Below are 15,841 nucleotides of genomic sequence, written 5' to 3'. Positions count from 1 at the left end.
CTAGAGCTTAACTCAGTGTTTGGCCAACAGAATTCATAAATACTAAACAAATGAGGAAACGAATGAGAGTAAATGAGTGAATGGATGAATGAAGAAAGAGTTCAGCTGTTGTCTTCAGTCCAATGATTAAGCCTACTGAGTATCGGGAATGATTTAAGGGGCGGGAAGTGGAGCAGAGGAGAAAAGAGAGACGTTGATGGCTTTCCTGCCCTTTCCTTCATGTCCCTTCATGATTTTCTTTAAACTGTTGGGAATTTCCTTATTTTTCTTTTAAAAGGCCAAACATACTAATCCTGGGGTTACTGTTACCGTTTTGCATTTTACTGAACTGAATACCAATCATTCTTTCTTACTCTTGCAAGAAACAACTTGGCACCAAAGAATGGCCACTTCCTGGCTACTGTCAAATAAATTCGCACACAGTCAGCAGCACTGTGTCCCCGGAGGGCCATCCATCTGGTTGACAGGCGCCGGCAAAGCTGCCTAGAAAAGAACAAAAGCAAAACACAAAATAAAAAGCATGAACAGTGTATCATCCTCCCAAGATAAAGCTCTCCTTGAGCCAATCTGAGGCATCACGGGCAGACCTACTCATGACCTGGATGAAGCTGTTGTTCTGTGACTCCCGTCTCTCCACCGTCCACCCCTTGTCCTTTTAGTGGCATTCTTTTTACCAAATTCTCATACTATTAGTGCTCTCAGTATGATCCAGGTTCCCCGTCCCCCAACCCCTTCAGATAAATTTTAAAAATCTGATAGGCTAACATCAAACCTTCGAATAAATTAGTTCAAAAGTTAATTTCTTATGGGAATAACTTTCATTCTTATAGAAAAGTACAAGAAGTTGAGACTGAAGAATGAATCCTCAACAGCAGAATTTTAGGTATGACCAATTCTGGTTTGGAAAGATGTTGGATGCAGGGGAAACCTCTTAAACAAAATCATGAAGGCAACCACTTATTCTACATAGACAAAGGACTGATCTCAAATGTTTCTGTTTTAGAAAACTTCTTGAATTGGATTTGCCTCTATTTTTGAATTACAGCTTTTCTTTATATGCTTTCAAAAATAATAACTCCAAATTAGTTGAGTTTAATTAAAATTTTTATACGGAAAATGTAGTGTAAGAAGATAGTTTATTTTTACTCCAATTTGTTTATAATGTAATACCCTAAGAGAAAAAAATTTTTGGTAAACATGTCATAAAATTAAATATCTTTTTGGACAATTTTTTCCTTTTTTTATTGGCAAGATTAAGTTGGATAAGAATGGAAAATCAAATGAAAAACAGATCTTCTGAATCGGGTAAACTTTTTTTCATTAAAAAAGTTTTAAATCTAGATACTAAAATTTCTAGGCACATCTTAAATTTTTTTAAAAAACCTATAACCTCTTGGGAATCAACAGCATTAAAAAACTCTTGAGAAAATTGTCATGTACAATCTTATCATCTTTAAAATTTGAACAGAAAGATATCACCGGAAAACTAGTGTGCGTCCGCCCTCTAAAGAGTTACAAATAGTTCTTTACCTTAACTGTCCTTCAGAAGAGTCATCTCTATACCTTTTAGGATAAATTTTCTCTATGACTTGTTTTAGAGTTTGATTTGTTTTGCACTGATTATTAACATGCCCTGCTGGAGTTGAAAAAGGTCTCTCAAAATCTCCAATTTCCACCTAATTGGAAACCCAAAAAAGAGAAAATACAGGATATTTAAAAAAATTTTTAGAAAGAAAATTAGCTTTATTTTTTCTAAAAATTCTTTATAACATATAATACATAAATCTATTTGTCATGATCGTGCAATTATTGAACTTATAATCACATATAAGGACTATTATTAAAATCTAAATTTCATTTGAAGTCTAATTATGGAAAAAAAATCTATAATTTAAACATTGCAGTTTCATTTCTACATTAGCCACCCAAGGTTAATAACTGGTAGCATGTGCTAAAGGCCACTACTGTACTATTGTCTATAAAACAGCACTGATAATTTTTCATTCTTAAGGTACTATTTTAATTGATAATAATAATGCAAAGTAGAAGTTTAAAATGAAAGATTAAAAAAGTTATAAAGCTATGAAAAATCTTTAAAAAGTATTACTTAGACTTTTTAGGGGTCTCTACTGAATATAACAGGAGCAAGTACTATATTCTTATCATTTTCTTCCTAGGTTTTCTCCATAAATGTTACTATACTCATCCCGTCAATCTATCATCCTGTTATTCCTGGAAATAAAGCCCTTCATTCCCCTTTCTCCCTGAATGAATGTTAATCCTTATTTCTATTAACAGGCTACACAGAGGCCAACCCACGCAACCACCTACTCATCCATCTCTCCATCTGCTCACATCCACCCATATATTCATCCAAACCTATATTGAGTCTTGAACCCAGTTTCCTATCCTCAAAGAGTTTACTGTCTAGTAGGGAAGACTGAAGAATAAACAAATAGTTGTGATAAACTGTGTTAAATGCTTTGTCCAGGGTACCAGAGAGGGCTCAACAAGTGAGACAGAGTGGGGGACATTCAGATGAATGTCCTACTGAACATCCACGTCCTTACCTGCAGCACTCCCCAACAAGCAGCCGGAGGGTTCCATCAAGACTGGGATGGTCCCATCTCAAAAGGGCCCTCTGCTGGCAGGTAAGCTGTTAGCACGACCAGCCTCAGATTCTGACCCCTGTGACTTCCCCATCTAGTTTTTTTTTTTTTTAATTGAAGCATATAGTCAGTTCTTAATCTTACCAGTTACTGTCTAAATTCCTTGGCTGAGCTTCATCCTTACAGTCTATTCTCATAACTTTCTAGGTTCCTTGACCCCACTTGTTGGCTTCTTGGCTTGGCTTTGCTGTTCAGCTTTTTCACCCTCATCTCCTATCTAGTCAGGTATCATCCTAATTTCCTCACACCAAATAAAAGTTGTCCATCTGCTCTTCAAACACACCAAAATCCTTCCCCCAGAGCAAGCTTTTCATTGGCCCCACCTATCAGCAGGTAGTACTCAGCAGCGCTAGCTGTGAAACCTCAGACCAAGATTTAACCTCCAAGGATATGGCAGTTGGACAAATAGTAGTTACAAACATACGAGGCCAGTCAAGGCAACTTTGGCTGTTAGAAAACCCTCCAGTGGGACATTCAAGCTCAGTGTCTCTCTCTCTCTGGCTCCTGGCATACTATATGGCATAGAATGAGCACAGTAAATATTTGGAAAATAACTAAAAATCAACTCAGATCATTCCCAATATGCCTCCCATCAACATGACACCTTACCAGACACTTTGAACAACAACTCATGATCAGCTCAAAGAATTTCCTAATTAAGACAGATTATCAACAAGGACCTGCAGATACTCAAATCGACAACAGAAAGAACTTTTTTCTTCTACAGAGCTCAGATTTCCTCAGCATGTTTCATTTATCTTCACAAAAACTACTCTGAGGAAAAGATCAGAGGTATGGCTTAACTTTCCTTTTGCCGATGAGAAAGTATACTTCTTAGTTAGTAATGTGCTCAGAATTTTCTATGTGTATGGCTTTACCTTTCTACCCCTTCCTCAAATTCCTTTTAAAAATGTTAGAGGTATGTATCTCCAAAGTATATGGTAATTTTTCTTGGAGAAGCTTTCTTGACAAAATTAAAAGTTAAAGTAAGGAGATGAATTTAAACTTTAGTAAAAATGAGAGTGATTTTAACAGAGCATCTGTGCCTTTGGAGAACAAAACCAAGAATGGCATGTGATAAGGAATCATTCCTAATCCTATCACCAAGAAAAAACGTGACTAGTTCTCCTTTATTCAGCTTTTTATCACTTGCAAAAAGGGAACACTCAGTGTAACACTAATGCTTTCAAGTTTGGATGACCACAAGATTGTTATGATAGTACACTAAATTAGCAAATGTTCATTCATCCAAGAATATTTATGGAGAATGGATTGTGTGTAAGGCACTGTTCTAGACACAAAGATGAACAGGGATAGTCCTTGCTCTCAGGAAGGCCACAGTCAGTGGTGCAAAGCAGGAACAAATAAATAATAATAAACCATTGTGATCAGGACAGCAATAGATAGATTCAGGGCATCAAAAGAAACCTGGGTGAGATACTGAACCCGCCCAGGCAGAATTCAAGAAGGTTTCCTGGAATGAGTGACAGCTAAGATGAAAATTAAAGGCTAAGCTGGAGTCTGCAGGTAGAGGCATGGGAGTAGAGATGTTCCAAGCAGAGCAGACAAACAAGTAAAGCGTAAGAGGTAAGAAAAAGTGAATCACATACAAGTCAGGGGACTGTGCAGGGAACCAGAGGGTATGCTTTTTTGGAGCATAAAGTTCAGGGTAGGGAGTATTAAGAGTTGAGGCTGGGGAGTCAGGCAGATTTTAGACCTAAGCAAGAGAATGCTGTAGCTAGATTCACATTTTTACTGTATCTCCATCCCATTTACTAGGGTTGCTTAACAAACGAGCATGGCACAGTTTCCAGGCTGGACCTGAAGAAAATGGCAGCTTCCACTTCTTGTCTCTTCTGGGACATTGCTCTTGTCACCCAATCACTGTTCTGTGAGGAAGCATCAGCAGCCACTTGAAGAGGCCACAAGCAGGTGTCCCAGCAGATACCCCCAGCAGGAGTACCAAGCAACACCTGGCATCAGCCCCCAGACATGTGAGTGAACGAGACTTCACATGATTCGAGCCCTCAGCTGTCAAGTCACAACCAGTCTGTAACCGTTGCCAGCTGATGCCATATGAAGCAGAGATGAGCTGTCCCTATCTGTCTCTGCCCAAATTGTTATTCTGGATTGAGTCCTGGAGTCATTTGCTATGTGGAAACCAGTAACCTGAGCAATCTGTCTAGATTCGGGGTGGAGGATAAGAGTGTGTTGGGGGACCAGACCAGAGGAAAACATATTGGTTTGAAGCCTGATGCAGGACAGCAAGCAGGATATGATGATGGTCTGAACCAGAGCAACGGTGGTCAGCATGGAGAGGAGGGAACAGAGCGAAAATGGGCAGGGCATGGCGACTCGGGCACGGGGCAAGGGAGGGCAGAGTCAGTGACAACTCCAGGATTCGAAGCTTGTTTGGGGGATGGAGCAGAGGCAGTATCACAGCGAAGATGCAAAATGTGGAAGAAGAGAAGGGAGGACGATTAGTTCAGTTCTTGATATGTTGAATTGAGGAAGCCCATCAAAAAAACACAAGCCGGAGAGCAAAGATTTGTGAATTATGAACATAGGCTGTAGATAAAGAGAATGATTAAGATGTCCTGGCTGGTATGCAGAGTGGGAATACTAAATACTCTGGGGAATCTAAGATAATGACATATCATTTCCCCCTAATTAACCTGTGTAAAGACTGAGGCTGGGTGGAGACTGTGGGTTGCCTCTTCCGACCATTCTCTCCTCCTTTCTGAGTAATAAAAACCTTGAATTTAGGTGGGCTCATTGCCGCCCAGCTAAGACCACACACTCCAGTCACTCTTGTAGGTTGGCAAGGCCATGTGACTTAAGTTTTGACTAGAGAAACATCAACAGAAGTGTTCTGTGTAACTGCTGGGAAGTTTCTCAAAGGTAGGGGGGCATGCGCATATCCAGTCTGATGCCTGGAACACTGATGTAATGGCTGGAGCTCTGGCAGATCTCCAGGACCGTGAAGATCACAGCAGAATGGCAGGCAGGATAAAGGCCATGCCCCGAATGACTGCAGAGGCACCAACTTGCCTATCCCTTGTCGGGCAGGGGAAGATTTCCCCTCTACTTCTCTTGACTTCTTTTAGCTGGTCTAATAATTAAATAGACACAAGACAGATTAATAGGAGAAAAAAAACTATTTAACGCACGGAGGTCTCATAAAAACAGACTCCTGAAATGAACAAAGCAGGCTGCTTATGCATCATTTTTTAGACAAAAAGACAATTATTTATGAAAATTTAACAAAGCAAAGGGGCTTGTGCTGTGGTAGCAGGCTAGTGAAGAAGTAACAAAGTTTGTTTATACAGTTTTCTTAGCTTTGAATTCCCTAACTCTGTGGATAAGGGTGCTTTCTATCCTCCTGGTAGAGGGGGGACACCTTCACATGGGAGATTTATTTCCTGCTTTTAGGGGAAAGGAGGAAGGTCAGAGTGTTTTTTTTTGTTTTTTTGGTTTTTTTTTTTAAATACATATCATTTTTTTTCACCAGCTGTTTCTCAGGTAACTTTAATTCAAAATAATCAATATGTCACTGAGGCATATTTTGGAGCATACTTCCCTGGACCCCACAGTCTCTTTGTGAGAGACAAATACGCTTCTGTTTTGATCGTCACTATTAATTCGCACATGTGTGGGTTCACAGACATCTGAACTTAATCTTAATTGATACAATAGATAATAGAAAGGGCTTTAGCTTTTTAAAAGACTAAATCCTATAAGACTACTGAACGATTTCCACACGGCATCAGCAGTCCCACTGCTCAACACTCAAACTCCTTTATTAAATGCAAAGCCTACTGGGATACTTTCAGGAGAATTAAGAAATTAGGTTCTCTTTATGGAATATTGCCTCATTCTGCATCACTGCAATTGTCAGCAATGGAAGTCACACTGTAATTATAATGCCTGTAATTTTTAAGGTGTTAATCACAGCAAAATGAATTTAGAATTAGGAAAGGTATATTGTTTTACTACATTTAATTCAGGGGAGAAATTAATATTTTATCTTTACAAAATGTTACTCTATATAACATGGAAGTTACCTGAGCTAAAAGAGCTGTCATTTCTAACACCAGGTCCCTGTTCAGAGGAAAAAGTCCATTTATTATTTGATCGTTTGTCTGATACATTAACAGCAACTTTTCTCTATCAGTCTCTCCACGAGCTTGCATTGAGAAATACAATCTTTAAAAAAAGAGGAAATTTTTCTTTAAATGATATGCTTACAAAAAAAAGAAAGTAAAGAGAAATCTAGAGGACTGATATGGGGTTGTTCTAATAATAGTTCTCTAAGTGACACAAACTTACACCATTACCATCTGTTAATGACGTATCTCTGTACTTTATAATGTTTTTCTGCACACTGAGGAAACACTGCTTTGAAGTTGAGGTTGAAGGATGCTTCAATGCTATTTTTATGCCCTGAAATACCTTAATACCTAAGGTGTAACTGCGGAAGACCTCAGACACCAATGGGCTGTATAAACCCAGTAAACCCAATTTTCAAAACACTCACGATCCTTCCTAAATACCTTGGACACACCAGGGAATAGAAAATGAACGTTTCAATTCAAAATCAACATCCAATGGTCAAGTGGGGCAGTTTTCTCTGGGAATCTAAAAAATCACATTTGCACATTTAAATGTTTTGACTTTTTTGGGCCACATTCTGATCAGCAGCCTTAGGCTCTCAAAAGTAGTTTACATGTTATCATTATTAATGGTTGAAATATGACATGGATTTTGTTCACCTGGGTCTTCATCAATTCAGTGGCCCTCTTTTTATTCACTGTGCTGTTTCTTTGTATGTGAGAATTCTGGGCTCTGACTTTAGGCTGCAGAGCAGGCAAAGAGTGCTGGAAACACTGTGACAGTGGGGTGGGTGAGCAGCACCGTGACAGCCCCTAATATTGTCATGACAACACAGTGGCAGGAAAAGAGAGATTCAGATCCATCATTTCTTCAGTGTGTGCTCGGCTAGCTACAACTGGATTGCCAGCCTTTTTTCTTTTCCCCTATTCACTTGAGGGAGAGGACACACTGTCATCAGTTACAGTACCGCTGGAGATAATTATCTCAAATAGCAAGGGATGAGAGGGCAGCAGGTCAGAATCTTGGGGGAGGCATGGTGGGTGTACTTGGAAAAGCTCTTCTGATAATTCTTTCTGTTCACGGCAGCTTAAGAATCACTGGTCTGGGCTGCCGTTCAGAGTGGTGTCTTGAAAAAATTATCTGTGACTGCATGATGGCAAATTGTTAACTGGGAAAAGAACAGGGCTGTGCAATAGAAATAGATTCAAAATTCAAAATGATGTCAGCAGAGGGGTATACAACAAGGGACTAAGTTTAAAATGAAAGCCCTCCCTTTTTGGCATGTGAACATTTTTGTACTTAGCTTACTTTCTCCACTTACATTAAGAAGCACGTCTTATTCATCACTGTGATCCACTAGGGTTTAGCTAAGCGTTACCACTGGAAGGGTCTTAGTAAGAGTTTGGATTGGTCATAAAGCTAGGAGGGAAAACAGAACCAAATGTTCAAATGGCTACGGGCAAGGAGAGCTAAAGTTTACTTTCTGTCATTTCTGGCATGCCAAGAAGATAGAACCTGGGGAGGAATACTGAAGCACTGTGAGAGAAAAGAGAAAAACACACAAAAGAGAAAAACAATTCCAGACACATACCTAGGAATGCAACGCATAGGAATCATGGGCTCAAGCCCCTAATGGAACAGTCTGGGCTCCAACAACTATACATGAATTTGGAGAGACTAGAGAGGGGATCTAAAGAGTCACAAAAATGACCAAGAAGTCAAAAATTAAATCCACGAAACTTGAATAGACAAGGCTCCAGGAAATGTGCTCTGAGTCTCTCCCAAGATGACCAGCTTCCAGCTGCTGCCCACCAGCCCTAAAGGGGCCTGAAGCAGAGAGTGGGCTTCCGTCACAGCAAGGAGGGTGCAGGTTGGACAGCGAGGGGTCTTCCCAACTGTCCTCCTCCTCACTTGACATCCAGGAAGCTGAACACCGTGGGATGGAAGTCACACTGCCATGTGGACCAGTGTCACCAAACACACGCTGCTCCCAATTCAGCAGAGCTCTCAGCACTGCTGGGTCATCCTTTTGCTCGCCTCCAACTGGCTCCGTATTTCATGCCACAGAACATTTATTTCCTCCTGTCGTCTTTCTCATTGTCGGGTAAACTTACTGAGGAAGCAGCCTGCCTCCACTCCCCATTTCCCTTCCTTCATTCCCTTGTCCGCATGGTCTGCTGACAATACTTCACGCAAATAAATAAACAAACAAACAAACAAATAAATAAATAAATGAAATAATGCCGTTGTGGCCACTCCCCCCGCCCCGTTCTCTTCCTGCCTCTGTGGCTACCGCCTCAAGCCCTGTGCTCAGAAGTCACACTCTGCAAGGCCTTCGTCCATGTTCCCATAACATCTTGTCACAGTCATGAGAGGAGTGAATGTTGCGATGCTGTAACATTCACAGTAGGAGCAGATGTTGCTGGGGTACCTGCTAGGCGGCAGACTCTGATTCAAGTGCTTTACATTTGCCAACATTCAGTCCTTCAGGCAACCCTAAAGGTACGTACTGTTTTCATCTCCGTTTCACGACGAGGGTACCCGAGGCGCAGAGATGGCAAGTGACTTGCTCAAGGCTGCAGAGTGACGGGGGGGGGGGCCGGGATTCTAACCCAGGCAGTTTCTCTCCAGAGCCCTAGTTCTTCACTCTCCTGCCACACTCTTATTGCTACAGCATTAATCCCACTGCGAAGAATTCGTGTCTGTCTCTCCCTAGAAAATGTAAGATTCTAGAGGGCAGGAAAATTTCTGTTCACCTTTGAATCTCTAAGGCTTCGACAGGCCTGGCACTGGCAGACACTGAACAGATGTTTACTGCATGAAACAGATAAATGGTAGGCAGAATTGCTAAATATGGGGATTATTTGCCCATAAAAGCATGAAGAATCCCCTTTCTGTAGCATTTGGTAAATGAGTTAACTCTCTAAAACTTCAGTTTCCTCATCTATAAGATGGAGATAATAATGACCTTGTGGTAACTGCTCAAAAAGTGCTAGTTGTTTACTATAATAATAATGATAATTTTTATTCCATATATTTTTATAATATGTTATTATTATTATTCTCTAGAGGTTTTTAATCACAAGAGTCTCTTCATCCTGGAATTTTTTTTTCCTTTTTGGGTGTGAACATGAAGAAATGAGATAAACTAGGTGACCAGTCAAGAGGCTTCTTGACTTAGGATTCAGTGGATTGGGTGCCCTTACCATCAGCAAGGGTGGCAGAGATGGGAACGTTAAACTATGCTCTGGAAAATAATAAGGACAAATAATCATTGAAAATAATCTTTTGTTTCAAGGGGGTGGGGAGGAGTTGTTCTCTGCAGGGAAGGACCTTTGTCAGTTTTGCTTTGTTAAAAACATGTCTTGATTTTGCAATTTTAAATACACAGAAATAAACCAAATTGAATAAGCAGCTTAAATATAAACAGAATTTAAATGTTAGTTTCCAAATGGCTGTCTAAGAAAACAAGTCCAAAACCTATAAATTACATCTTTAACCACTGAATCTACATAATTGAAATTCCATAATTTACTAATTATGGAATTAATATACATTAAAAACTCCATGATAGAGAGCTGATGTCTGAGTTTCGCTTATGACACTTACTACAGTGCTGCTTGACAGATGAAGAATCAAGTCCTTGGCTGCATGATAGACTGATAGTTCCCCTCCTAAGTGTGTCACTGGAAATTAGAGCTCACTGTCTAAGCTATTTACACACATATGCAAAGCATGACCATATTCAGAAATAGTACTTTCTTATAGTTGCGGCTGTCCAGCCATTTCAGACCTCTGTTAAAAATTAAACCTTATGGTTGAGCTGCTTTTTTTTTCTGACGTCAAAGATATTGTCATGAGGCTTTTTTGTTGGTGTTGTTGTTAACAGGCAATCTTTGTTATGTGTTATTCACCACTGTCTTTGCCCTTCCTGGTGGTGTTTGCTGGACTTGGTGCATTACTCTTATGTTTTTCAGACCACTTTTCTCCACTGCATCCAAATTTATTTTGGTTCCAACTGTGGCCGTCATAGTCAAAATTAGTATGTATTCAGCATTCATAAGTTACATATTATTAGGAATAATCTTAGACATGGAAGTAATTCCATTTAGTGCCAACAAAACCAAATGAGAATTTCTGAAGCTTTTCTACATAAAGATATATGCAGGTCAGATCCAGGAGCTGGCTTCCTTCCACAAAGATAAGATCAAAAGACATGGGCATCAACACGGACCTCTAGGTCTGTGCTTTTTAAAACTTAGTATGCGTAAGAATCACCTACTTAAAACACAGTCTCCTGGGTCTTACCCTCAGAGATTCTGACTCAATAGGGCTAAAGTGGGGCTGAATAATTTGCATTTCAACGTATTTCCATGTGACACTGATGCTGCAGGTCCAGGTCCACATTTTCAGAACCACTGCCCCAGTGGTCATAAAACTAAAACAAGCATCTAGAAGCTGCAAGTCTTCCAGCCTGCCGTTCTTGCCAGTCACCAGAGGGCCACAGATGAAGACTGCCATCAGTGGAAACAGGTTCTCCAGGAGCAGAGCCTGTGAGCCTTCTATTATCTGAGTAATCCTGCTCATCTCTAGGAATACATGACTTTAAAACCTTAGATACCGAAGCTGAACCGTCACCTTCTTGTTACTCAGAACTCTGGCAAATCCCCACAGCTCATGAACCCCTGAACAGAGAAGCTCCAGTGGCTCACAGCCACCATTTATTCAGATCAAAGGAGTCTGTTCAAGCAGTGGTGACCCTTTAGCGCTGACTGTGTGAGAGGAGTCCTCAATATGAATGCCCAATATTTATGTAACTGCTCCTCTAGTAACAGACGTAAGTCCTCCCCATCACACACTTCTTTTTCACTGTTTTAAAAACTGCTAGAATACTCTTGCTTGCTTATATGGGTATTCCTGTGGGATAAACTATCAGAAAAAGAAATCCTGAACTGGATCGAAGGCTACTACATTCTTTATGTTATATAGTACCCTTACATTTTACATTCCAATTTCAGATCTATGAACATCTTCCAAAAGTAGACCTCTGAAAGAAGTCAAGACTACACTAATAATTCTACCAGGATCTTAGTCTAATATTTTAAATTCCTTATTTTATGGGGTATAAGAGCTAAATAAAATAAGCAAAATATGTTTTTTTGTGGGTTTTTTTAGTATAGTTACTATGACCTGGTCAGTGAACACTGTTTACTAAACACCACCTTCTGCTAATACATGGAAGAAAAGAAGACATTTTTAAAAGAGAAGAAGAAAATCTGGTGTCTGACCATATGCCAAAGTCTATTAAAACTGTATTAGTTGAGAAGTTATGTGCTCCAGCCCCATTGGCTTTTTCCCAGTTCCTGAAACACTGTGCAGCCTCCCTCTAAGGCTTTTGAACATCCTCTTTCACCCATTTCAATGCTCCCACTCCCAGCCCCCTTCTGACCTTGGCATAAGTATCATTTCCTCAAAGAAGCCTCCGATGTCTCCAGTCTAGGTCAGGCTACTTGCTACGTAATCTCACAGAGACATGCTCTTTTCTTTCAGAGAACTTTACATATCATTATATACTCATTACAGTTACTGGAAAATTAACAACTCTCTTCCCCACTAGCTTGTAAATTCCAAAAGATCAGGGAGTGTGTTTGTTTTTATTATCGTGCATTCAGAGCATCTAGCTAAGTGCCTGGCTTGTAGCTGAAGCTTAATAAATACAGAGAGAATACAAAAGAGTAAGAATGAATGGACATGAATATATCACTGCTAAAAGACTTGGGCAAACATAAATATCTCTTCTTACTACAGATCTACAGTAGGGTATTTGAGCATTCAGTCTGATGAAAAGTGTACTAACAGTGTTAATCGAAATTCTGAAAGTGAAAAATTCACTGTTGTATCGACTATCCCAAATGGCAGATATTTGTCCCAACAGTTTTCTTCAATCTTTGTCCAAATGCTTATTTTTATAAAATATAATTACTCATGACATTAAAAGACTAGCATTAGAGACAAAATTTTATGTGACAAGTTTCTTCCTGCAGAAGTAGAGTTAGCATTTGTAGGACAACAAACATACAAATAAATATAACTTTTAAGGCTATTCAGTAGGAAACTGAATTATAGGTGCATGATTTGAACGTACGTGTGTGCACTCTTGCTGTGGCACTTGGCAATGCGTTACATACCTGTTTTTATACGTGAGACGCACAGTTCTTGTACCTTCCCATTTCCCAGGCTGCTGTTCTTTGGAAGCCTGTTCCCACTTAGAAATAATGTCACAAATCTAGAAGGGAAGTGGAAAACGGAGACTCAATATTTTTCACATTGGTATTTGTTTTTTTAAGACAAGCATGTCCGTAGATTAAAAATTTTCAATGCATGTGATCAAACTAAATGGACTGAAGCTTTCTGTTTTAAGCCTCTGCAGCTTTGAGTTTAGGATTTAATTATAAATCACTCTTTGGTCCACTTATTAATGGACACACATTAACTTTGGACTATGGCCATGAATTTTTTACTTGAAAAGGAATCTTAATGAAGGACTGCATGAGACTGGAAACAAGAAGATTCCAGGAATTTTTTCATGATTTAGTCACAGAAGAAGAAACTTTTCTACCTTCTGAGTTTATAAAGATTGGAATAACTGAATGCCAAAGGAATCAAATATAATCTTAATATTTTTTTGATTGGGAAAGAACAAAAATCCTTCAGGAACCAAATAAATGTTTGTTTTATTAACTGGTCACTTACAGAATTATAAATAAAAGTTTTCAAAATTATGTGGTAAGTTGTTATTCACCAAAGCCCCTAACATTTACTGAGCCCAAGTCAACCAAAAATACTAGCTTATCTTCTTGACTAATCATTAAGAACTGTGCTCTAGGAGCGTCTGTCTCAAAAATCTACATTTGGAGTTGTTGATCTTAATATACCGGGATATACTTAGAGCTGAGAAGAAAAAGACAGTCATTTATCTAGATCTCTCAATATTCAGGTGAAGAAACAGGTGGGGCTGTGGTGGCGGGGGAGGTGGGATCATATTTTCTGATGAACACTGCTAACGAAGTAAGTATGAGCTTCAGCATATCCTGTGGAACCCCATGGAGACCTAACAGATCGTTCCGCAAGTGGAGGGAGGCTTTGGGAGTCAGATGAAAGTACTGATGTTTCATATGCTCTAAACTCATGGGAGATTCCCCTGCTTTGCTCTAATTCTTTAATCTTCAAAGCACAGAAATATTTTCACTCTGTAACAAAGTACTTATTCCCAAGAGCAATCAAGGACAACCTCAAGTAAGAGGGTCCAGACCCGGTTCCAGCTGCTTGATTCGTAGTAAATCATTTTCCACTTTGTGCATCAGTTTCTTCATTTGCAAAATATGTAGGTTATTTCTCTAAGATTCCTTACGGTTCTTTTTCTTTTGTTTCTTTTTTCTTTTTTTTTCCTCGGGGGGAGGTAATTAGGTTTTTTGGATTTTTTGAATGGAGGTCCTGGGGAGTGAACTCAGGACCTCATGCATGCTAAGCACACGCACTACCGCTGAGCTATACCCTCCCCTCTCCTTACGGTTCTTTATCCTATATTTTTAATTGTTGCCATCACTAGATGGAAACTTTAATAAAGTTATTTTACTCTGATCTAGAAAAGATTTTTAAAGAATCTTCCAATTCTCTGTTTTTGCTCATGATTTTCGTCATGCCAGGAATCCCTTCTTTATTTCCACAGGTCCATTTTCTACCAATCCTTCAAAGTCCAGTCAAGCTTTTCCCTAATTTCCAACCTGAATTCAATCTCTCGCTCTGTAGAATGTTCACCGCACTCTTAAAGCATGTATCACATTCAGATTTAAGGTTATCAGTGTAGAAAGCTACTCTTCCCTAAGCAAATTAGAAGTTCACTGTGGGCGGGAACTGTTTCTGGTCCTTTTTTATATTCCCACAGGGTCTGGTCCAGCTCCTGGGACACAATAAACAGTTCAGTAAATACTGCTGAGTTAATGAATAAAATGGAAAGCCATTTTATTAGAGCTTCCACATCTCCACGCTTTTTAGCCTAATATTTAGGGTATTATTATTATTATTATTATTATTATTAATCCTCTTCTTTAACATGGAGTATGCGTGTGTGCACAGATTGTAGTCAGAATTCTATGGCTTCAACAAAGTCCTGCAATATTTTTTTTTATTATGAAGATTAGATTGTTTAAATTTTTGGAAAATTCTTGAGCTAAACTATTTGCAAATAGCAAAGAGTAGCTTCTTCATGTTTGAGGGGTCTGCCTCCCTAAAAGGAGTTAGTTTTACCTTGATATTTCCTTGAAGACAATGCTCTAAATCCCTGCCAGAAGGATCATCTGTGAACAATGCAAATCCAGACTGTGCTGGCTTCCTCATCCCTCTATCCTGGTTCAAAGTATTCAAAAATTCTTCCACTGTGGTGGATGCATCAAATCCAACGACCTAAACAGAAATAACAAAGTTGTTCTCTTAATAAAAAGGTATGCACATTTCAAACTCAGATTTCAGTGGGGAAATAGGGCATACTTGATGCATGATTAATGATAACATATATTTATCTAGGTGCTTTAACTTTTTTTTCAAAGCTCCACAGGAGAAAATTAATGTCATCTTAGTCATTAGCTTGCTGTAAGAATTCAAAAATCTTGGCTTCAGCCAACAGATATGAATTCAAATAGAAAGATCATTTGACAGCTATAAACATCTTGCAGAGATATTATGCCAAGAACTACAGTACAGTATGTAATCTTTAAGCAAAGGAGAAAAAATAAATAAACAAGAAATGCACTTAAACAAGTGAACACTTTTATACATTTAATTTTTGTTTCTTTAATATGCAGTTAAGTATCTGAATTCCGCGATAAAAGGCTTAGAGCTGCAAAGACTAATTGCTAGCTTTGGAACACAGTTGCTTCAGTTAACACGCAAGCATCTAGATCTGAGAGCTGGCAGGGCTCGGACAAGTTTTCACAGATAATTCCTGTGATCTGGAGATTTTAGAGACTAAACCTGTACATGCCCCATGTTAGTAATTATTC

General features: G+C 39.2%; 1 protein-coding gene across 1 annotated transcript in view; it reads right to left on the bottom strand.

Moving 5' to 3' along the window:
- The window catches only part of LOC102545325 (pleckstrin homology domain-containing family H member 2), a 93,174-nt gene that overhangs the window by 9,871 nt on the left and 67,462 nt on the right, over window positions 1-15,841 (bottom strand). Inside the window, 5 exon segments of the mRNA XM_072960710.1 lie at window positions 354-483; window positions 1,531-1,676; window positions 6,734-6,875; window positions 12,971-13,068; window positions 15,090-15,245. Of these exon segments, the coding sequence (XP_072816811.1) occupies window positions 354-483; window positions 1,531-1,676; window positions 6,734-6,875; window positions 12,971-13,068; window positions 15,090-15,245 (672 nt within the window).

The sequence above is a fragment of the Vicugna pacos genome, chromosome 5 (assembly GCF_048564905.1).
Source record: "Vicugna pacos chromosome 5, VicPac4, whole genome shotgun sequence".
Lineage (NCBI taxonomy): Eukaryota > Metazoa > Chordata > Mammalia > Artiodactyla > Camelidae > Vicugna > Vicugna pacos.
Note: the sequence above shows the minus strand (reverse complement) of the source record. Positions and strands in the feature narration are given on the sequence as shown.